The sequence below is a fragment of the Colossoma macropomum genome, unplaced genomic scaffold (genome assembly GCF_904425465.1).
Source record: "Colossoma macropomum unplaced genomic scaffold, Colossoma_macropomum, whole genome shotgun sequence".
Taxonomy (NCBI): domain Eukaryota; kingdom Metazoa; phylum Chordata; class Actinopteri; order Characiformes; family Serrasalmidae; genus Colossoma; species Colossoma macropomum.
The window spans coordinates 5107069-5130353 of NW_023494796.1; the positions used below are offsets into that span (position 1 = coordinate 5107069).

General features: G+C 40.8%; 1 protein-coding gene across 1 annotated transcript; it reads left to right on the forward strand.

Moving 5' to 3' along the window:
- Positions 1-463: 463 nt before the first annotated feature.
- pi4k2b (phosphatidylinositol 4-kinase type 2 beta) lies at positions 464-22015 on the forward strand. Its single transcript, XM_036583665.1, has 10 exons — positions 464-900; positions 9102-9253; positions 10193-10393; positions 13026-13157; positions 14550-14703; positions 15963-16027; positions 17503-17602; positions 18491-18624; positions 20390-20449; positions 21197-22015. The coding sequence occupies exons 1-10, from the start codon at positions 681-683 to the stop codon at positions 21368-21370; spliced, it is 1392 nt and encodes a 463-aa protein (XP_036439558.1). The 5' UTR covers positions 464-680; the 3' UTR covers positions 21371-22015.
- Positions 22016-23285: the final 1270 nt, after the last annotated feature.

Below are 23285 nucleotides of genomic sequence, written 5' to 3' on the forward strand. Positions count from 1 at the left end.
AAACAGATAATATAAAGGCAATGAAGTCCAATTAAAACGTTATGAAAATTCAGTGTGAATGCAATTCATTTATTTTTAAAAATTTATTTTTGTAAATGTGTTTTTGTGAGTTGCTTTCGCAAATAAAATAAAGAATTATTCACGTTATTTAAAAAAATAAATAAAACAAAACACTTTCGCGAGTGATTTAAGGATTTCTGAAATAACAAAATTTGTCCCCAGGTTTGTTTTTCACCTTACAAATCAATAATAATAATAATAATAAAAATAATAATAATAATAATAATAACAATGATATGAATGTATTAATGTACTGATATTAAATCAGATTAAAGTTCAGATTTAATGCAGTTTATTTTTGTAAATAATTTTGTATTTTTTCTTAAATGCGTTGCGGATAAAATTAAAATGAATTGTGCGCGCGGTCCCTTGACGTCAGGAGAGCTGCGCGTGCGCATGAAGAGCGGAAGCAGCTCGTGAACGATGATGTGTCCGGTTAGAGTGACGGAGCCGCGCGAGTAGAGCCACAAATAACCAAACCAACAAACAAACCAATAAACGGGTCAGACAGACGGACGGAGGCTCGCGGGCTCGCGGTGAAGATGAGGCGGTGAGCGGCGCTCGTGCTGGATCCGGAACCTGTCCGCGTGAGTGTGACCGGAGGAGGAGCGGGAGCGGGGATGGCGGAGGCGGCGGGTCTGGCGGCGCTCAGGCCGGGCGGAGCCGCTCGAGTGGCGGCCGCGGAGGAGAGCGACGCCGCGCTGCTGGAGCCGGAGCTGTGCGGGGAGGAGGCGCTGCTGCTGCTGCCGGAGCAGGACGCGCCGTCTCCGGGGAGAGAGCGGAGGAGCAGGCGGGGCGGCAGGAGCTCCTCATCGGACAGAGAGGCGCTGGCCTCCCCGGGTGAGGAGCACCAGACACGGGCCTGGGGCCGATATCGATTAGCCGAGAACCGCGATAGTAGAGTCAGTTCACTGATTAGCCAGCTTCTTTCTAGAATTTCCCCGTTCCACCTTAACTGGTACAGCTGTTACATTCTGGCGCCCTGTTCGAATTTTCTCCGTTCCACCTTAAATGATGCAATGTTTACATTCTAGCACTCTGTACGATTTTTCTCCGTTCCACCTTAAATGATGTAACCTTAACTTTCTGGCGCCCTGTTTGAATTTCCCCGTTCCACCTTAAATGAGGCAACGTTTACATTCTAGCACTCTGTTCGGTTTTTCTCCGTTCCACCTTAAATGATGTAACTTTCACTTTCTGGCGCACTGTTCGAATTTCCCCGTTCCACCTTAAATGATGTAATATTTACATTCTAGCATTTTGTTCGAATTTTCTCTGTTCCACCTTAAATGATGCTGCTGTTATATTCTGACGCTCTGCAGTGAAGCGAAGTCCAGAATGTGACAGCTGCACCATTTAAGGTGGAACGGGGAAATTCGAACAAGCAGCTGATGGATAGGACTAACTTAAAAATCGTGGTCTGTTTATTTATTGTGTGAACAGTAGACCCTGATTAGGAGGAATGAGGCTAGAAAAACTACTATAACCGAGTTTTTAAGATTTATTGATTATTCTCGCTTATTGATTTTATACCAATCTTTCCAATACAATCTAAAAACAGGTGTTTGTACCGTTTCCTTTATAAAGGTGCTTAAATACGCCGAAGGTGTCCATATTCATGATGTGTGTTTGTGCATTATAGGGTTCCTTGTCTCTTTTGTGGGGCAGGTGTATTAAAGGGGAGTTCCACCACTTTTCCAAAATTCCGTTAAGATGTAAACAGGGTCGTTTAAAGAGGATTCGGTGTGAAATGGTCCAGATGTCTTTACAGTGGTGGTGATAGGAACCAGGGGTCAATGCAAGTATAGCCATTTTACCACCAGTGAACCCACACGTGTCCTTTGAGTGTTTATATGTGATGTTGATGATGGTAAAGTAGTGGGAAGTTTTCTTTAGGGACTATTTTGCCTCACAACACCCTGCATATTATTATGTATCCCTCCACCATCAGTGGAGTTCAAGGTGAAAATGTTCTGAAAACTATCATAAAACTGTGTCTCAGTCAGCAGGCAGTGAATTCATAACCATTTCATGTAGTAACTTTCTGTGAGGGAGCTTTTAGAGGTGGACGTCTGGTTCCTATCACCACCACAGTGAAGTAAGTGTCTAGAACGGAGCATTTCACACCGAACGACTCTGAACGACTCTGTTTTTAAGCTGCCTGGCAAAAGTGAGGAATCCTGCTTTGTGAAGTTCCTCCTCAGGGCTTGAAAACGTTTCTTTTTATTCGAACAAATACACAGTGTAAAAAGCGTTTATGCTGTATATATTTAAAAATGTTGCTTTAATAAGGCAGAGTTGGTGCAGCTGTATGGTTGCTGTATACACATCGAATTATAAGGCTGCTCGTCACTCTTGTGGGGCGCGTTGTCTCAGTCTCTTGTTAACTCCTTGTTAAAGAGCAGGTGTCTGAGAGGTTCTCAGTCCTCTGGGTGCTTCGTTCTACTTCCTGCCTGTTGGTGCTGCTGAGTGTTACCATGTGGGGCTGAAAGGTGAATCTGATTTATATTGAAATTGCAGTTTGAGAGCGCAGTTTTCAAACCGTATCAGCTGCGATTTTTGGTCTGCATCATCATTAACCTATTAACCCAAAGCTCGTGAACTGACTGACGATGAGTTAGACCAGGGGCCGCAACCCAAATGTTTAGAAGAGCCATTTTGTCCTATCAATAAGAATCAAAACATCTTGGGAGCCACAACATCCCGTTCCACCTTAAATGGTGCCTGAGGTGCCAGAATTTAACTGCTGCAAATCTGATTCTGCTGTGGAGCCACAGTTAGACAAATTGGAAGCAACCAAACCTCCACGTGTTGTGACACAACCACTTACTGGCACACTGCAATCAGGGGGTCAAGCCTCAGGCCAGAGAATGTGGATGTTCTGGTCTTATTGGCTGAAATTACAGGCTGGATCTTAATTTATAGAACATAATCGCAATTTAAATCACTAAAACATTAGTCAGTAAAATCGCCGTTAGATATTCTCCTCAAATCGTTCAGCCCTGTTACTGAGTGACAACTTGCCCCAAACGAGTGTGACTACATGCCTGAATGTGACACTTTTCGAATCTCATGCTGGCAGCAACACATAAGGTGTGAATGCCTGCAGAAGTAGCTCTGTTTGGTATGTAAACATACATCATGCTGTAAAAATATTTATTTGCGTAAATTCAAAGACACTGAAAAGAAAAAAGACCCAGTTTGGCCTGGATGGAAAAAGCTCACGTTAAAATGCTGCATTTTGACGTATTGTTTTTGTTTTCAGCCTCCATAATTGTGGACATTAGCAGTGACCTCATACCTAAGGCCTCATTTATTTATTTATTGATTGATTGATTGAACCGCAGAGCCGAAAGTTTCTTCTGCACCGATCAGTCATATCATCATGACTGCCTCCTTGTTTCTACACTCATTGTCCATTTTATCAGCTCCACTTACTATATAGGTGCACTCTGTAGTTCTACAGTTACAGACTGTAGTCCATCTGTTTCTCTGATACTTTATTAGCCCCCTTTTACCCTGTTCTTCAGTGGTCAGGACCCCCATGGACCCTCACAGAGCAGGTACTATTTGGGTGGTGGATCATTCTCAGCACTGCAGTAACACTGATGTGGTGGTGGTGTGTTAGTGTGTTGTGCTGGTGCGAGTAGATCAGACACAGCAGTGCTGCTGGAGTTTTTAAACACCTCAGTGTCACTGCTGGACTGAGAATAGTCCACCAACCAAAAATATCCAGCCAACAGCGTCCTGTGGGCAGCGTCCTGTGGGCAGCGTCCTGTGGGCAGCGTCCTGTGACCACTGATGAAGGACTAGAGGATGACCAACACAAACTGTGCAGCAGCAGATGAGCTATCGTCTCTGACTTCACATCTACAAGGTGGACCGACAAGGTAGGAGTGTCTAATAGAGTGGACAGTGAGTGGACACAGTGTTTAAAAGCTAGGCCCAGCAGGTTTTCTCGATGTGGCTATCTCAACCGCGTTCAGGGCCACAGAATCGTCCAGTAGGATGATGTAATGACGTAGCTGTTCACTAACTGGTTCTACGTTTATATTTTGTCATTATTTCAAACCCAAAAACACTCAAATAAGTTCGGTTCACTCACTCAGACTCCAAATACATTAAACAGAGCGCGATTTAAAGTCCACCATTCAGTAAACGTTAAAGCTTCGATCCAACACCAAATTCTAAATGTTAAACAGTGCTGATAACCAGGAGAGAGTAGCTGTTAGCATTAGCTTAGCTAGCATGCTGCCAGCTCTGCTCTCCACAGAACAGCTTTGATTCTGACTGACAGAAGCTTCACTGACAGAAGTGCAGATGATAGTGACTCATCTGAGGAAGTGGAGTCAAGCGGCGAAATTAAACCTGTTCTCTGGTATTTGGAGCTGTAGCCTCCAGGCTAAGCCAGTGTTAGCCAGCTCTTCTCTCCTAGTTAACTTAGCTCAGCTAAAGAGATCCAAACACCCCAGTGCAGGTTCAGTTTGACTAACTGCTGCTCTGATATCACAATTATAGACGATAAAGGCTTTTAACAGCGAGAGCAAAGTGGACTGATCGGTGTTGGAGCCCAAATCAAACCTGTTCTGTAGGGTTTTAAGCTGTAGCCTGCTAGGCTAAGCTAACATGAGCATGCAAGGCCTCCCGCTGCCATACAGGCTCAGTTCCAGCTGAAATCCTGTTCATAGGATAAAAGCTGATGTCTGAGAGCACAAAGTTGAATGTCTGGTGTTGAAGTGACCGAAAGATAAAAACAGAATTGTTCTGTGGTGCTTTGAGCTGTGACCTGCTGAGCTATGCTAATGCTAATGTAGTTAGCCGCCTGCTGGTGCAGCCCACTGCAGTACAGGCTCGGTTTCAGTACCTAATGCTAAAAAAGTTGAGGATAAAGCGTCTGAGAGCGAGTCGAGACAGTGCCGTTAAAGAGACAGTTGATGGGTGTGTCTGCTGCTGGAGTCCCGCCCTCTTTTCTCTGACTAGGCTGCGCCCGTATTATGCCGGGTGTTGATCTGCTGAGCCGTATGTCAGAAACAGAACGTGGTGATATTTCAGAACCTCTTTTGTGATGTAATATGATTCTATTCTCTCTGTGAGTGTGAGTGTGAGTGTGTGTGTGTGTGAGTGTGTGTGTGTGTGTGTGTGTGTGAGTGTGAGTGTGTGAGTGTGAGTGTGAGTGTGAGTGAGATGGGGGAGAAATGGGCTGCATCCGTTTCCATGGCGACCGCGTTTCCAGCTCCTTTGACATCAGGAGCTCTGCAGGTCCAGCAGAAAAGCGAGCAGAGCCTCACAGTGTGGAGCAGCCGCTACGCTGCTGCGCTGCAGTGTTGATTCGATTAAACTGGACAGTGAACCTCAATCTGACGTAGTTAAAGACTGACCTGCATTACCTTTAAATTACTGACCAAGATTACATACATTAGTTTAACCCGCTGAATGCCTGGGCTGTGATTGGTCAGGATCCTCACAGCATTCAGTGACCAATGCTGTTATTGGTTACACACTAACATATATATATATGTGTGTATATATATATATATGTGTGTATATATATATATATGTGTGTATATATATATATATATATATATATATATATATATATATACATATATGTGTGTATATATGTATATATATATATATATATATATGTGTGTGTATATATATATATGTGTGTATATATATATATGTGTGTATATATATATGTGTGTGTATATATATATATATATATATATGTATATACATATATATATATATATATATATATATAAAACGTGTGTGTGTTTAACTATTTTTGACAATGTAAAATGGCAGCCCCTCACATTCTGACTTTACATTTCACGATAAATGGACCAATATAAATGTTCGAAAGCTGTTAGGAGCAAATCATTTCTCTATTAAACATTGAGAACATTTTTCCTTCTTCTATAAAGTTCCCTTTTTGGAGATACAAGATTTTGTTTTCATAGCACACACACACACACACACACATATGAGGATGTCCATAGGTTTCTATTGATTTTTGTGTTACTGTAGCTAAATAATACTACACCTACACCTAAACCTAACCCTAACCTTAACCTTAACCTCAGTGTCCAAAAAGCAATTTTTCTGCTCTTTTAGTTTTCAAATAAAAAAAAGTAATTGTGGTGAAAACAACACATGCTCGAGTGAGGACCAGCAGAATGTCCTTACAAAAATTTCATATAGTCCTATCAGAGTGAAGTACAGCAATACAAGAACACACCCACACACACACACACACTCTGTAGAGTGTGTTGGCTGGTCAGAGTCCAGATTCCTCTTGAGAATATTTGGTCTCACGTTAAACACAAAAAAATATATTTTATGTAAGTTTTTCAAAGTGTTTTTACGAAGTGGCACAACTTTCAAGATGTCAAATAAATAAATAAATAAATAAATGTATCTATATATATGTGTGTGTGTGTGTGTGTGTGTGTCTAAGTATATATATATATAAAATCAAATAACATATCGTGTACCATAAAAAACTTCCTTAAATATTGCGATATTCCAGTTTGCCACATCCCCAGCTCTAATACACAGTGTATATAGAAAGAATGTTCACTTAATTTAATTTAAAACATTAGGAATCAGAAAAGCCACTCAAATTAACACGTTTGGCGCTTTTATGAACCTGGTCTCTTATCAGGCCCATCGCTGTTGTCTGTTAGCGTTAGCAGCAGCTGCTGCTCTGCACGCTGCACTCAGTGCAGACTTCTTGTGGCTAGAGATTCTCACGATTCGAGACGACCGTATCAGTTCAGTCTGAGGCAGTTCCTGAGCGAAGGGGGCTGACGCTGCGCTTGTTCGTTGCACATGGAGGTGAACTTGAATTCCCTCACCTCTCCTGTCTCAGCAGTGCTGTCAGAGGTCTGCTGCTCTCAGGGTTACAGATCTGATGCTTCTGGCAGTTCAAATATCCGAGTTCATCATTAACCCGATTCAGATTGAAAACCCTAAGCATGGCTGACTGTTTATGTATTTGTTCATCAACAACCTCCTGAAAATGATGTAAATCTTTTTTCTGCTGGTTGTGGTTTGTGTTTCCTCAGTTTTCTGTGGCCGTTATTTGAAGGCCGGGTGTTTTGAGGGTTTGAGTGTCGTAGCTGTTTCTGTGGCCTTATCTCTCTCCGAGTGAGAGGAAGTGCGCAGCAGGTTATGTTAGCGAGCGCTACCGTTGCAGAGGTACACCTGGATCTGCTCTCTGCACTCCGGGCTGGAGTGCAGACGTGGACGGGTCAGTGAGGTCACTACACTCACACGCTCCAGCTCTGTCCTCTCAAACGTAGAGGAGTTAGAGCAGTTTAAGTGTTTACTGAGTGAAAATGCACACATTAGGAATCCAAACCGGTCCTGACATCATTTATCATGAAGACATTATGAGCAGACTCGGTTACTTAATGACTGAAAGCAGATGTTTTTCATTTAGTTTTGTTTTTAAGCAGACCCTTCCCGTCATCGCTGTCTGCAGATGTTTTTGCATGATTTGACTCCTGTTAAATTTAAAATTGTAAGTTTTTCTTACTGCAGTGAAAACAAATTGTATCTGTCTGGTTTCCTTTTTTCCTACAAGTGTGACAAATTGCCTCATCCAGATTCACTGGCTGCCCCAAGTTGTCTGGCTCAAAGCCAAAATATGCCCAAAATGGCAACATAACATTTGGTTTAGGAGCTGGATTGGTGGCCATTGTTTAATCGAGTAGTGTCAGCTATACCTGCAGTAGTGTGTGTGTGTGTGTGTGTGTGTGTGTGTGTGTGTGTGTGTGTTGAAGTGAACGTTATCTGTGATATCACAAGTAACTTAAGCATGGAAGTAATTAATAATAGACAAACACAAGAAATAATGAGTAGCTAAATATGCATTTCCTGAAGGGGCTTTCAGAGCAAAAAATAACGTAAAATAAAAAAAATGTAAAAATTAAAGATAAATAGATTGATAGAGTTCTAGATAGAGTAGTAGAGGGATAGGTTTGCTAAGGTGGTGCTAAGCAGTCTCCAGTGTGTTGCTAAGCAGTCTGTAATGTGTTGCTAATGTGTTGCTAGGCGTTGCCAGATGTACAGGGTGGATGATAAGGTATTTCTAGGTAGTCGCTAATGTGTTGCCAGGTGTACAGGGTGGTTGCTAAGGTGTTGCTAGGTGGTTGCTATGGTATAGGGGTTGGTAAGTGGTTGCTAGTTTGGTGGCAAAAGAAAATAATAGGACTTGGGGTAAAAAAAAAAAATTCTACCGTCTGTGAGCCTCAGCAGAAATCCAGATCCATCAGACCAGGCTACGTTTTACAGCCTTCAGCTGTCCAGTTGGTCAGCCTGCACCCACTGCAGCCTCAGCCTTCTGCTCTTAGCTGACAGATCTGGGTAGTCAGCCAGTCTGACCACTTTAGTTTTAAAAGTTGCAAACATTGAACAAGAAAAGACAATTAAATTGCAATTATTTAAATAATGACCATCAGCTGAAATCTCGTGATTTGTAGAAACGTGCAGATGTCAGGTGTACTTTAAGTGCGGATGGATGTACGATATGCTCAGAAAACCGTGTTGTATATCTCGATAACAAAAACATGGTCCGTTTTTCCGTCTCTACTTCACGTAGCACCAGTGCGAAAGCTGAAAAAGCAGGCGAGAGAGTATGAATGGAAGAGTGCTTTGCGTTCAATGTTTAATGCCGGTCGGTTTGCTTTATTAATGCACTTAAACTCGCCCCACCTGAAAGAGAGAGTTTGTTGTGCTGGCACTGGGTCACTTTCCACTCAGTGTAACTGTACACCTCCGGTCCAGCCTCACTCACTCCACTCTATTCACGACCGTGTACAGTCCCAGTTAAACACACAGGCCTGATTCATTGTACGTTAGATCATATAGCTGCTCAGTATCTGTGTTGACGTTAGGTTTGGTCTCCTCGTTTGAACAGGAGAGAAAATAAGAGGGAAAGGTGGGATGTCTCGCCTCAGGGGGCCGTCTTTTAGATTTCTTTATGTGGTTATTAGGTGATGCCTTGACTTACTGCTGTCTCTGTGTCTCTGTAGGTAACAGCAGTGGAGATTTTAACCATTTCCCAGAAGACCCTGTGTTTGGAGAGATAGTGCAGCGGGCGGAGCAGGCCATCGAGAGTGGCGTGTTTCCTGAGAGGATCTCGCAGGGTTCCAGCGGGAGCTACTTCGTTAAAGACCCTAAAGGGGTGAGACTTCCTCGAATTTCATGTTTGCATCTCACATTTGACGGTCAAAGTAGGCTTGGGTGGTATCACGGTAATAAGGTACACTGCAGTGTATGAAAACTACGGCAATATTTAAAAAAATATAACGTATAAAAAGCAATGTCTCAGTTCGTTAGTTAACAAATGCCTATGTTGGCTAGCGTTGTTTGGGGGGGGGGGTTGGATCATCCTACCCACCCAGAGAGAGAGAGGCAATTATGCTGTCTTGGGCTCCTGGCGACAGATTGGTGCAGCACCTGCGGGGACCAAACGCACAATTGAACTCGCTATCGAATGCACCATCTCTTGATGACAGGGCCAGTGCTTAGTTGGTTCCACCATTCAGGGTCCCCTGTTGATTTTCATCACTAAGGTCAACACCTGATGTTTGCGAAACAACATCTGGATGAACTAGAGGCAAACAAGTGCTGTGGACTGATGGAGCAAAGATATAACTCTGGCATAATCACCAAAGGTACATTTGGAGAGAAAAAAGCAGCAGCAGCATTTGATGAAAAGGAACACCGTGCCTACTGTTAAGCACTGGGGTGGATCTGTTATGCTTTGGTGTTGTGTGGCAGCCAGTGACACAGGAGCATTCCATGGCTAGATGGAAGAATGGATTGCACCAAATATCAGCAAGTTTTGGTAATGTGACAGTGAGTCAAGGTAAAAGTAAAACCTCCTAAAATAAGAACAGAAAGACTCTTAGCTGGATACAAAAGCGTTTGCAGGCTGTGATATCTGCCAGTCCTGACACAGTATGGTGTCCAAATGTTCACACATGCCTCTTTACTATTTATTTTATTCAGACAAATGCTATTTTTAATAGTTTGCTGCAAAAATTACTTGCTTTTTCATTTAAAAAAGACATAAATGTGTAATCTGGGCACTTTCTCTCTTTTTTTCTGTCTTTTTCAGAAAATCGTTGGTGTGTTTAAACCAAAATCGGAGGAGCCTTACGGCCACCTGAACCCTAAATGGACCAAATACTTCCACAAGGTGTGCTGCCCCTGCTGCTTCGGCCGGGGCTGCCTCGTGCCCAATCAGGGCTACCTCTCCGAGGCCGCCGCCTCGCTCGTCGACCAAAAACTCGGCCTGGAGATCGTCCCTAAAACCAAGGTGAGCTTCAGGACAGGTTCCTCCTTTTGGCGCGGTCGCTGAACAGCCGCTATCTCAGATAAGACAGTGTTTCTGCAGCAGGCAAAAATAGTTACATTCAGGCTGTTAGAATTAGTTAATTTAAATCCAAATGTCTGAATTTGAATGTTATTTTTTGAGTCTATACAATAGATGAGCTACAGTCAGTAACTGAAAGTGTACCTGGTTGGTCATTTCTGATGAAATGGCCAGTGAGGTTCGGGTAGGGGTTGGGGGAGGTGGGGGCAGGAAGAGATTTGGTGTTTGGCTGCTTTTGCCTGCAAGAAATCTGGATGTTATTTCAAAATGGATCTAAAAATGTGAAAATCAATAGAAAAATGCTTGTTAGAAATTGAATTTCAGATTTTTAATCGCACATCAACCATAGCATTCGGTTTCGGATTTCTGTTTTAGATGGAATCATGCAGATTCAAAATAAAAATAACTTTTAAATTCAGCATTTTATTTTTAAATTATTTCATTAAAACTGTGTTCTTTATGACTGAACAGCTTGGCTGGGTGTGTTTGAGCTTTAGGTGACTGAACTGTGGGTAATGTAAGAGTTTAAAGTCTTTTATGCAGAGCTGATGCCTCTAAAGAAACATCTGAAAATGGCCAATTTTAAGAATTAAACAGGTTTGTGGTGACTTTGGAAAAGGGCTGGGCAATATGACCTGTATATATTTATCATGATAAACTATGTTTTTCTGAACATTTTATCAGAGCTTGAACATCTGACCAGCTGCCTGTTTCAAAGAGAGCAAAATTAGTCCTGTTTAACTGGATTTAGTTCCACATATTGATTAAAAAACATTGTGTTGACAGTTTTTGATAGTATTTTTTTACAACCGCATTTCTAAAAAAGTTGGGACGCTGTGCAAAATGGAAAGACAAACAAAATGCAGTGATGTGCAAATCATTCAAGACCCTTTTTAATTTTAAATTTTTTTTTTTTATTGGCCCACTTTGTATTTGATGCCAACAACACGTTCCAAAAAAGTTGGGACGGGGGCAACAAAGGGCTGGTAAAATTGTATAATGCTAAAAAAAACACCAGGTGGTTGATTGACAACAGGTCAGTAACATGATTGGGTATGAAAGAGCATCTCAGAGAGGCGGAGTCTTTCAGAAGTAAAGATTAAAGGGTTCACCACTCTGTGAAAGACTGCACCATCAAATAGTGCAACAATTCAAGAATAACGTTCCTCAACATAAAATAGCAAAGAACTTTTGCTTTTCATCATCTACAGTACATAATATCATTAAAAGAGTCAGAGAATTCGGAGAAATCTCTGTATGTAAGGGACAAGGCCAAAAACCAGTATTTGCTGGCCATGATCTTTGGGCCCTCAGGCAGCACTGCATTAAAAACAGACATTATTCTGTAGTGGAAATCACTGCATGGGCTCAGAAACACTTCTGAAAACCACTGTCTGTGAAAACAGTTCACCACTGCATCCACAAATGCAAGTTAAAACTCTAAAACACAAAGAAGAAACCAGATATAAATAGGATCCAGAAACGCCGCCACCTTCTCTGGGCCTGTGGGGAAGTGGAAAAGTGTCCTGTGGTCTGACGAATCAACATTTGAAATGTCCTCCAGGCTAAAGACCACTCAGCTTGTTATCAATGCACAGTTCAAAAGCCACTATTCATGATGGTCTAGGGGGGCATTAGTGCACATAGTATGGGTGACCTGCACATCTGTGAAGGCACCATTAATGCTGAATGATATATACATGTTTTGGTAACATATGCTGCCATCCAGACGACGTCTTTTTCAGGGAAGGCCTTGATTATTTCAGCAAAGACAAAGTCAAACCACATTCTGCATGTTTTACAGCAGCATTGCTCTGTATTTAAAGAGTCCAGGTGCTAAACTGGCAGCAGTCCAGACCTGTCACCACTGACAACATTTGGCACATTATGAAATGGAAAACACAACAAAGGAGACCCTGAACTGAAGAGCAGCTGAAATCCTGTATCAAACAAGAACAGGAAAACATTTCACTTTCTAAACTACAGCAGTGTCTCCTCAGTTCACAAACACTTACAGAGTGTTGTTAAAGAAGAGGTGATGAAACTCAGTGGTAAACAGGCCCCCGTCCCAACTTTTTTGGAACGTGTTGTTGGCATCAAATTCAAAATGGACAAATATTTTTCAAAAAACAATAAAATTTCTCAGTTTCGACATCTGATATATCTGAGTTTAAATGATTTACGCATCATTGCATTCTATTTTTATTTACATTCAGCACAGCATCCCAACTTTTTTGGAAATGGGGTTGTAAATATTAGCACTACTGGTTCTTTTTTGTCTGTTCAGATGTCTGAGAAAATATCATGGCATATTTTGTATTGTGAAAATTGCATGACGTATCGTGTCATTATATCTTTCCCACCTGTATGTTGGAGATGAATTTGGGAAGTTTACTTAAATTTTATTGCTAGCAGTTAATTTGTATATGGCTAATTTAATGTGTCATTTGTCGTGACATGAAGTTAATGTGATTCTGTCTCCTAAAGCTGTAGGACATTTGATTTGTGTGTGTGAGAGAGAAAAATGAACACTGTTGAGGAAATAAATGCATAAATCACACTTTTCCATTTGCAGGTTGTCTCTCTTGCCAGCGAGACGTTCCACTACAATGCGATCGACCGGGCCAAGTCTCGAGGGAAGAAATACGCTCTGGAGAAAGTTCCTAAAGTGGGCCGTCGGTTCCACCGGGTCGGTCTGCCCCCCAAGGTGAGACCATTTCACTTCAGCGTGGATGGGCGGGGCTAAACTGCTGTAGGCTGAATGGGCAGTTGTGTTTTGTAGTTGTGACCTCAGAACCATGACTGATTACAAAATAGGCTGTTTTTTACAGTGTAGATTGCACATAAGGACCAGGCAGTGAACATTAAAAAATGTTTACGATCAGTTTTCCATGACATTTGGTCTTTTAAAGGGGAATTCCACCCAAATTCTAAATTTCTGCATAATTTTGTGATTGAGTGTAAACAGTCATTTAGAGTGCTTTGCTCTACAATTGGGTTGTTTTAGAGACTGCATGTATCCCTCCACCATGAATGGATTAGTCCAAAATCTTCTCAAAACAATGTCTCAGACATCAGGCAATGCATTCATAACCATTTCATGTAATAAATGTCTGTGAGGGAGCTTTTAGAGGTGGACATCTGGTTCCTATCACCACCATTGGTGGAGTTGTCCTGTACTGGGTCATGAAAGCTTTGGCTGCTTTTCTGCTGTTTAGACATTAAATTCTGTCTAAACTCGTAGCTCATCTGAACACCAACACCAGCTGACAGATAAGGGCGCTTTGCCAGAGGAAGTGTCCTTTAAAAGGCTGTCACAGGAAAACCTCAATTATTTTTAAACATTGTTTAAAACAAGTTTTTTTTTCTCATGTTCACGTTGTCACTCACCCTCATTCTCTTACACGCTCGCATTCGTACTGTCTTTCAATTGTCTCAAAACTTTTTTTTCCATTCTCTACATCCCATAATTGTCTTAATATTAACAGTAATAACAGTTGAGATATTGTAGTTAAGGTTGCAACTTGCAACCAAAGTGCATTTCCTTAGGAAAATGCTGAGTGAAATGCAGGTGCTACAGTATTGGTGGTATTCCAGGTGGTTGCTAGGGTGTTGCTGGAAGTTTTGAATAGCAGCCATGCTAGTTGCTAGGTGGTTGCCATGATATCTCTCATGGTTGCCAGGGTGTTGCCTAGTGTATCATGGTGACATAAGTGGAAGGTGTACAAACTTTGGTCCACATAGTTCTGCCATTCATTACCCATTTATTCTTACAGTCTGTCAGAGTGACTGTGTGGATCAGATGAACATTATAGAGCTTTTTAAATGAAACAGTAGAAGCCATATCGCCCCCTACACTTCCTGTAGAGTATTACAGTCTGTCAGAGTGACTGTGTGGATCATATGAACATTATAGAGGCTTTTTAAATGAAACAGTAGAAGCCATATCGCCCCCCTACACTTCCTGTAGTGTATTACAGTCTGTCAGAGTGACTGTGTGGATCATATGAATGTCATAAATTGTTAAAGATCTCTCTCTATCTCTCTCTCTCTCTCTCTCTCTCTCTCTCTCTCTCTCTCTCTCTCTCTCTGTGTGTAGGTTGGGTCGTTCCAGCTCTTTGTTGAAGGTTATCAGGAAGCTGATTATTGGCTGCGTAAGTTTGAGGCGGAGCCTCTTCCAGAGAACATGAGGAAGCAGCTGCAGTCTCAGTTTGAGAGACTCGTGGTTCTGGACTACGTAATCAGAAACACAGGTACTGCACACGCTAGAGCTTCATGACCCCTGACTAACCTGAGATCACTATTCACTCTCATGGTTCATTGACCCCTCTGTATACAGTAATATGTTTACGTTCTTATTCTGCGTAGCGTGCAGTGTGAGCGGAAACATAAGCATGAATATATTTTCCACATTAAATGAATAAATGCCTAAAGTATAATTTAAATGATGTTTAAGAAAAATAAATAGTTATTACTTAAAACGGTTAAAATAAAGCCACCCGTTACTGTTGGTGCTGCTGCTGCAGCAAAACCTTGCAATGTGAAATACCACAATTTGCATTCTTTGTGATTCATATCATATTGTTTTGAATATTTTATTTCATATTGGATCCTATGAAAATGTATCGCTCTGTATCAAATAATGCGTAACCGTATGGCATCATATCATATTGACACAGTGTATCATGACTACCATGTTAGCGTGGGGTCTTACACATATATACATACATACACACACACACACACACCATAGCACAGAGTACAAGCTCAGCTACCAAAATGAATATTTCTTCGTATTATATTTCAAAAAGGACCTCAATTTTTTTGCAGCTTTACTGGAGGTAGGAGAAAAAAGTTAAACCATGATATCAAAATTAAATTTTAACAGAAAAACCTCATGACTCCTGAATAATGATTCAGAATGTGAAGAGTTGCACACTGTGTAGTGTCCGTTGTAGCAGTTCTAGAGCCTCGTCTGTAGTAAACATCCTCTTAGCTGTATTTTGCTCCAACTACGATGGGCTGAGGCAACCTAACCGAAGCCAGTCTGTTCACTCGTTTCCGCCGCTGTGCGTGGACTCGCCCACCTCGACTTTCAAACCTCCAAATCCTGCGCTCTGACCGTGCCAAGGTTCGCTAACCAGAGCCAACTGCAGAGTGTAGACTACACATGACATGTTAGGGATAAAGATGGTGGTGGATTTAAATTGTTCTGTAAACAAAAGCAGCTGTTCTGTTGAAGAAGCTTTGTGCCAGGTGCATGGAACGAGCGATCACTATGGAACGATGGTGCGTCTTTTCTATAGATTTGGGATTCGGATATTGGTCCATTTAAAATAACCAAAACTCATGCATCCATCATTCGATCAGTAATGCTGATTTTCTGATTTAAGTTTGATATCCGATTGTTTGTTTTGTTATTGTTGTTACTACATACTGCATTTGACCTGCTCACTGTTTCAAAGACCGTATCATTCACTCTAATGACTCCTGTGTTCCCTCGTTTCTGCAGACAGAGGAAACGATAACTGGCTGATCAAATATGACAAGGCAGGAGATGAAGCTCCGTCAGAGAAGGTACGTTATTCTTTTTCCTCTTCGTTCTTCCTCTGTCGTTTCCCTTTAGGCCTGTTTGGAGCTGGTATTGAGTGACATTACAGTGAACCCTCGCTCGCTGGTATCAGACAGGTAGAGCGGTATGAGTTCTGAAGTTCAGTAAAAGTGCTGAATCTTTTGAACCAAAACACCTGCGTCAGGTGACGGATCTAAGTTTAGGTTGTTTCCCGACACTTTCAGGGTGAAATGACTTTGTAGCTCAGTGTAGGTCACAGAGACATGATGCTGTTAATATGACAGCCTGTCACGTCGAGCTGGGTGAACCAGAGTTTCATCATTTTATTTATTTTTATTTTTAGGTTGCTAAAGTGTTGCAGGCTTGTTGCTATGGTATCTCAGGTGGTTGCTAAGGTGTTGCAGGCTTGTTGCTATGGTATCTCAGGTAGTTGCTAAGGTGTTGCAGGCTTGTTGCCATGGTATCTCAGGTGGTTGCTAAGATGTTGCAGGCTTGTTGCTATGGTATCCCAGGTGGTCTTTATAGGTGTCGCAGGGTCGTTGCTATGGTATCCCACATGGTTTTTTAAGGTGTTGCAGGCTCATTGCTGTGGTATCCCAGGTGGTTTTTTAAGGTGTTGCAGGCTCATTGCTGTGGTATCCCAGGTGGTTTTTTAAGGTGTTGCAGGATCGTTGCTATGGTATCCCAGGTGTTTTTTAAGGTGTTGCAAGGTTGTTACTGTGGTATCCCAGGTGGTTTTTTAAGGTGTTGCAGGATTGTTGCTGTGGTATCCCAGGTGTTTTTTAAGGTGTTGCAAGGTTGTTACTGTGGTATCCCAGGTGGTTTTTTAAGGTGTTGCAAGGTTGTTGCTATGGTATCTCAGGTGTTGTTCTCGGTGAATTAGTGTATGAACACAGTGTTTATTCATTAATCTACTGTTAGTTTAACATGTTAGTGTTAAAATTTTAACACGCACTGTTTACTCACCAAGCTTTACAGTCCATGTACGGAGTTTAGCCCCACCCACACACACTTAAGCTATAAGGAGTGTTTGTCTTAAAGGCACAGTAACAAAAACAGTCTGATTAATACTAAGGGATAAAAGAGAGACTGGACAACAGTCTTGAAGTGAACCTCAGGAAGAAAATAAAAGAGGTATAAAACAAATTAATAAAAATATTAAATTGGAATATTTCATGGCTCCCGTTAAGCTATCCATAGCTGAATTCCAGAGCATTTCCTATAATGAGATTTAATCTGTTTAATCTGTAAAAACATTTTTTATGTATTTATTTTCTGTGTTTTTTAAAGAGATTATTGGCTTTTTTTCTCTTGTTTAGGCTTAAAAGGCTTAGTTTTCTTTTCATTCCTCTCTGGTTGTCCCTCTTGTCTGCTGGTGAATGTGTTTGTTCTTTATTGTGAGCGTGTCAGTGTCACCTGCTGATTGTGCCTTACGTTCTTCTGGGTGTCGCTTTGCTTATCGTGTTTGTTGTTCTCTCAGGGAAGTGAATGGAGTGAACCCAAAGACTGTGCGATTCAGATCGCAGCGATAGATAACGGCCTCGCCTTTCCCTTCAAACACCCTGACGAGTGGAGAGCCTGTGAGTATCTCATTTACTGTCAGAACTAAACCTCGTTTCTCCATTTTTCTCATTTTTAAAGTTTTGATACAGTTTATATGTAAGAATGATTGTTCCTTCTCCTGTGAAGTTGCCATTTTGAAGATAAAAGTTTTGTGGTGGTTTCATATAATTTTTTCTACGTGTTTTGGTGCACAATTAATGCTTACATTGCTTATCGCTGATTTTAAAATAAAAACAGAATATTAAATGTCCACTTTTATTATGTAAATAAACAGCAGATGTGCAGTAATTGTGTGTTACAATGTGCAGAAATATGATTTGGTACATTATAATTTCAAATTTTGCCCTGTTTATATTTGATTCCTTTGGAAACAGGTTTTCATATGATTCTTTAGGAAACCAGTCAGTGCACTGTAATCGCAAATTTCACCATGATTCAAACTGATTTAATTTGATTTAATTTTTACGGAAACGATTCAGCGCATCATGAAGTTTTAAATATAGTCACAGTTTGATTCTGATTCATTACAAAATGATTCAGTAAATCATGAAGTCCTTAATTTCATCACAGTTTGATTCTGATTCGTTAGGAAGTGATTCAGTGAATCATGAAATGGCACATTTCACCACAATTCAGTACTTGATATGATTCTTTGGGGAAAAAAAAATCAGTCCATCATAATCTCAGATTTGAATTTCACCATGAAACAAGCGCTTCAGTTTCTCATCTCCACTTTCAGCTGAGCGCCTCATAACGAATCAGTGCATTATAATACCTGTAATCATTCACTCATTAAACCGTATTGAAAGAACTGCATTGAATCTTATTGATCATTTTGATTAGACTTTTCAGTAAACAGCATTGCTCTCTCTGTGTGTTTCGTTTTCTCTTTCTCTGCATTATAGACCCGTTCCACTGGGCGTGGCTCCCTCAGGCCAAAGTGCCGTTCTCCCAGGAGACCAGAGAACTGGTTCTGTCCCGAATCTCCGACATGAACTTCGTACAGGACCTCTGTGAGGACCTCTATGAGCTCTTTAAGGTACGCATCACTGCAGAAGCCTCATAGAGGACTGTAGGACGGTTCGATAGAGTGATGAAATCAGATATCGTGATGAATGAGTAATCTTATGTTGATCCTATATTGGGCCCATATTGGAGAAGAACACTGATAGAAATCTAGATGAGCCAGATTTAATTTAAAATTGTGTACTGAAATAATATTTACATGTAGTGCTGTGTTCTCTATTAGAGTTAATGGCTAAAACAGTGTTTTGTTTAGGGCATTAATAAGCCGTTCGTTTCTGCGGCAGGTTTCTAAGACAGCTTAAAGGGCCCATATAACGGTTTGGTGTATTATGTAGACCACATACTAAAATTAAAGTTTCAACGTGCACTGTTGACTCTCCAGTCCTAACAGTCCACATACACCGGTCAGGCATAACATTATGACCACCTCCTTGTTTCTACGCTCATTGTCCATTTTATCAGCTCCACTTACTATATAGGTGCACTTTGTAGTTCTACAGTTACAGACTGTAGTCCATCTGTTTCTCTGATACTTTGTTACCCCCTTTTACCCTGTTCTTCAGTGGTCAGGACCCCCATGGACCCTCACAGAGCAGGTACTATTTGGGTGGTGGATCATTCTCAGCACTGCAGTAACACTGACGTGGTGGCGGTGTGTTAGTGTGTGTTGCGCTGGTGTGAGTGGATCAGACATAGCAGTGCTGCTGGAGCGTTGAAACAAGGAGGTGGTCATAATGTTGATCGGAGCAGTTTAGCCCCGCCCACTCACACTGAAGTTAAATGGTGTGTTTCAGCCCTGGACTGCTTTTTGTTTGTTACAATACAGTGCAGCCAATCAGAACTGAGCACATTAGCATATATCAGTCTTAAAGGCACAGAAACAAAAACAGTGTGTTTAATTCTAAGGGGTAAAGAGAGGCTGTAAAATGATCCTAAAGGCTGTAAAGAACCTAAAAATATTAGATTGGTATACCTAATGGTTTCTCTACGCCTATTCATAGCTGAATTCCAGAGCATCTTCACTATAATGGCGTTTAACCTACTTAATTGTTTAGGCTTAAAAGCCTGTTTTTTGTTTTTTCTCTCTCTGTCTGGTTGTCGCTCATTATCTGCTTGTGAATGTGTTCTTTATAGTTAGCATGTCAGTATCACCTGTTGTAAAGCTCAGTGCTGATTGTGCTTTACGTTCTCCTGGGTATCACTTTGTGTATCATGTAACAGAACTCGTATCATGATTATAGAGGCTCGTCTACTGCTGTTTCTTCATTCACACGCCTCTCTTGTTTACAGAATTCCCCCATAATTCAGTGTGTGAGATGTAAACAGAGTGATTCAGAGTGGTTTGGTGTGAAATGGTTCAGATGTCTTTACAGTGGTGGTGATAGGAACCAGGAGTCGCCATGACTACAACACAGATATAGACATTTTATTTACTATCCAGAACCACCAGTGAACCTACACGAGTCTTCTGAGCTTATATGGAATGTTGATGATGGAAAATAGTGGAAAATCTGAAATAATAAGTTTTCTTTGGGGACTATTTTGCCTCACAGCTCCCTGCATGTATCCCGTCCACCATGAATGGAGTTTAAGTTCTCAGAACTATCAGAAAACAGTGTCTCAGTCATCAGGCAGTGAATTCATAACCATTTCATGTAGGAACTTTCTGTGAGGGAGCTTTTAGAGGTGGATGTGTATTGAAATCAGCGAGAATGTTCATAACTCAGACCTGTTTGTTTATAAGTGCTGTACTCTCTCCTAATCTGCGTTGTTTGCAGACCGATAAGGGCTTCGACAAAACCATGTTTGAGAAGCAGATGTCCGTAATGAGGGGACAGGTGAGGTCTCTCGTGTTTTTGTTTGTTCGTGTTTTTGTTTGTTTTTTTTTTATTGGGGTCTCCAAGTTAGATATAAGCTACGTGTCCATAAGTTTGTGTTAACAAGGTTATAGGTGATATTTTCAATAATATAAAGTCAACGTGGTTCCAGAAAAGAGTATGAAATAAATATATAAAACTTTTCTAATAATACGTGAACAATCTGGCTGGTTTTAAATGATGAACATCTAGAGTGAGATTCAAATCTAGAGCAGTGAGGTTCTAATAAAATTAACATCCAGAATGAAGTTCTATTAAAATTAACATCCAGAATGAAGTTCTATTAAAATTAACATCCAGAATGAAGTTCAGATAAAATTAACGTCCAGAGTGAAGTTCAGATAAAATGAATGTCTAGCATAATACAGTTAATTTCTGGAATTTGGTTCTAATAAAATGCATCACCAGAAATGTTATTTTACACTTTATTAACTTTATTAAAGCGTGAGCTCATTAACTTCAGTGATGCAAACATATGAACTAGAGTTAAACTTCACCTTTATTAAGTGCAGTAATAAATGCTATTAATGTTAAATTTACAACTGTTCACTTATTAACTTTATTAATGCTGACTTAAATATCATCTGATACCGTGAAACATTTGAACAGTATTGTGTGCTGACAGCAGTACTTGTTAGCGCCCTGTTAGCCTTGCTAGCGTTTGTGCTGTGTATCCCTTTTAAATAAACTCCCCTTCACCTGCTGCAGATCCTGAACCTCACGCAGGCGCTGAAGGACGGCAAGAGCCCCATCCAGCTGGTCCAGATGCCGCGGGTGGTGGTGGAACGCAGCCGAGGAGGCGGCCAGGGACGTGTGGTCCAGTTGGGCAATGCCTTCACCCAGACGTTCCACTGCAAAAGACCCTTCTTCACCTCCTGGTGATGAGGAACTGAGGAACCCGCTGGAGTTGGAGGAGAGGGGCTTCTTTTTGAGTTGGACTGGTCGGCACGTTTGGAGAGATGGTACCATGACGTTACGTGGTTGAGGGTGAAGTGGGTCGGATGGGACTGAATGAAGGTCTAAGATGGAAACATCTCAGCCTTTAGTTATTATTTTTTTTCTTTTTCTGAGCCTTTTTCTAGAGTTGTAGCTCGCGTTGAGCGGCGCCGTGTGGAATAAAGGGAGTCCTGTGTTTAAAAGTGTAAGTATAGCGACTGCCTTGCTCAACTGCCAATTTTTTATAATCTAAAATCTATGAATGAGGAATGAAGTACAAATAACTTTAAAACTTGAAAACTTTTGCTTGAATGTAACCTGCAAGTTTACATTTCACATTTCTCTTGGACGTCGACACCAAGGAGATAAACAGTGGTATTTTGATACGATGAATGTATTTAATGGTGTAAAGTGTCAGAATGCTGTCAGTAGTAAATACATTGATACAGTAAGGGTGGGCTCTGAATTTTGGGGGGGTAAAAAAAATTTCACTGAACCTGTGTATGCATCTTGAGACTTTTCATTCCTGCTGAACGGTTGTTGAACTGTATATTAAGCGACAAATCAATAAAAACTTGCATATAAAGAATACTTGACTGTGTCTTGTGCTCCTGTGTATTGCGTTTCTCCCTGAAAGTTTAATATCTGAAATAATTGAAGTCACCAGCCGTAATACGTCCTTAGATATTTTGTTTGGCCTTATTTACAGAGAATTGAAATTTTATATTTATATTTAATATTTTTTCACTTTGCCCCATGATTATGAAACGTTGACAAATTTTTATTTAAATCGTATTTTCCTTCTTTTTGTTCCTTCAGAGACCCTGTATGTCTATGAAGCCAAAATCATAGAACAGTTTCACACTCTGTAAAAACAGTAAACATCCAAATTTTTTAATCGCACAAATTTTGATGTGAATTTTTGGACAATTCTTAACTTCCCTAAATTTTTCATTTCAAGATGCTGTTCGAAATTTTGAAGAATTATATTACAATTTTCTCTTTGAAATATACTTTCTGTGCAATATCTAAGAAATGTTTTTTTCTTGAAATTGTCAAAACAAGCAGTTACCATCCAAATTAAGCATAAAATTCACCTCCAATTTTTGCACAAAAGCTGCCAAAATTCATAACTCTTATTTTCACATGCATTTTTGACCATTCTTAATTCTCTGAAGTTTTACTCAAAGATACTTAAATAATTTGGAAAATACCTCAATGTGGTGTGTTTGAATAAAAAATATTGCAAACTCCTCTTGAAAACAAAGTCCTCATCATAATCATCATCGTTAACTGCTTAGTCCAGATAGGGTCGCGGTAGCAGTTGGGACAGCAGGGAATCCCAGGCGACCATCCGGATCAGGTGCCCGAACCACCTCAGTTGGCTCCTCTCAATGCGAAGGAGTAGTGGCTCTACTCTTAGCGGCTCTACTCTGAGCTCCTCCCGGATGACCGAGCTCTTCACCCTATCAAGTGTAGCCCACCACCCTACGAAGAAAGCTCATTCCCGCCGCTTGTATTTGCGATCTCATTCTTTTTGGTTATTACCCACAGCTCATGACCATAGGTGAGGGTCGGGATGCAGACCAACCAGTAAACAGAGAGCTTTGCCTTATGGCTCAGCACCCTACCAAGTCTACAAAGAAACAAAGTCTATCCCTCAAATTTACAAGTTTACAATTCAGAAAATTATGTTGCGATTATTAGAAAATTAGTCTGTTAGTTATTAGTCTCAGGTCGGTCAAAACAAGATGTTACCGTACAAACTAAGCATAAAATTCACCTTAAATTTCTGTATTGAAATTGCCAGTCTTACCAGTCTTCAAATTCATTTACTTTTTCCTAGACACTTTAAATTAGT

Excerpts from the sequence above, each read along its gene's own strand:
- pi4k2b (XM_036583665.1), top strand. The coding sequence starts at position 681 with ATGGCGGAGGCGGCGGGTCTGGCGGCGCTCAGGCCGGGCGGAGCCGCT. Across the intron at positions 901-9,101 it reads AGAGGCGCTGGCCTCCCCGG|GTAACAGCAGTGGAGATTTT; the intron begins GTGAGGAGCACC and ends GTGTCTCTGTAG. Across the intron at positions 17,603-18,490 it reads CCCTGACGAGTGGAGAGCCT|ACCCGTTCCACTGGGCGTGG; the intron begins GTGAGTATCTCA and ends TCTGCATTATAG.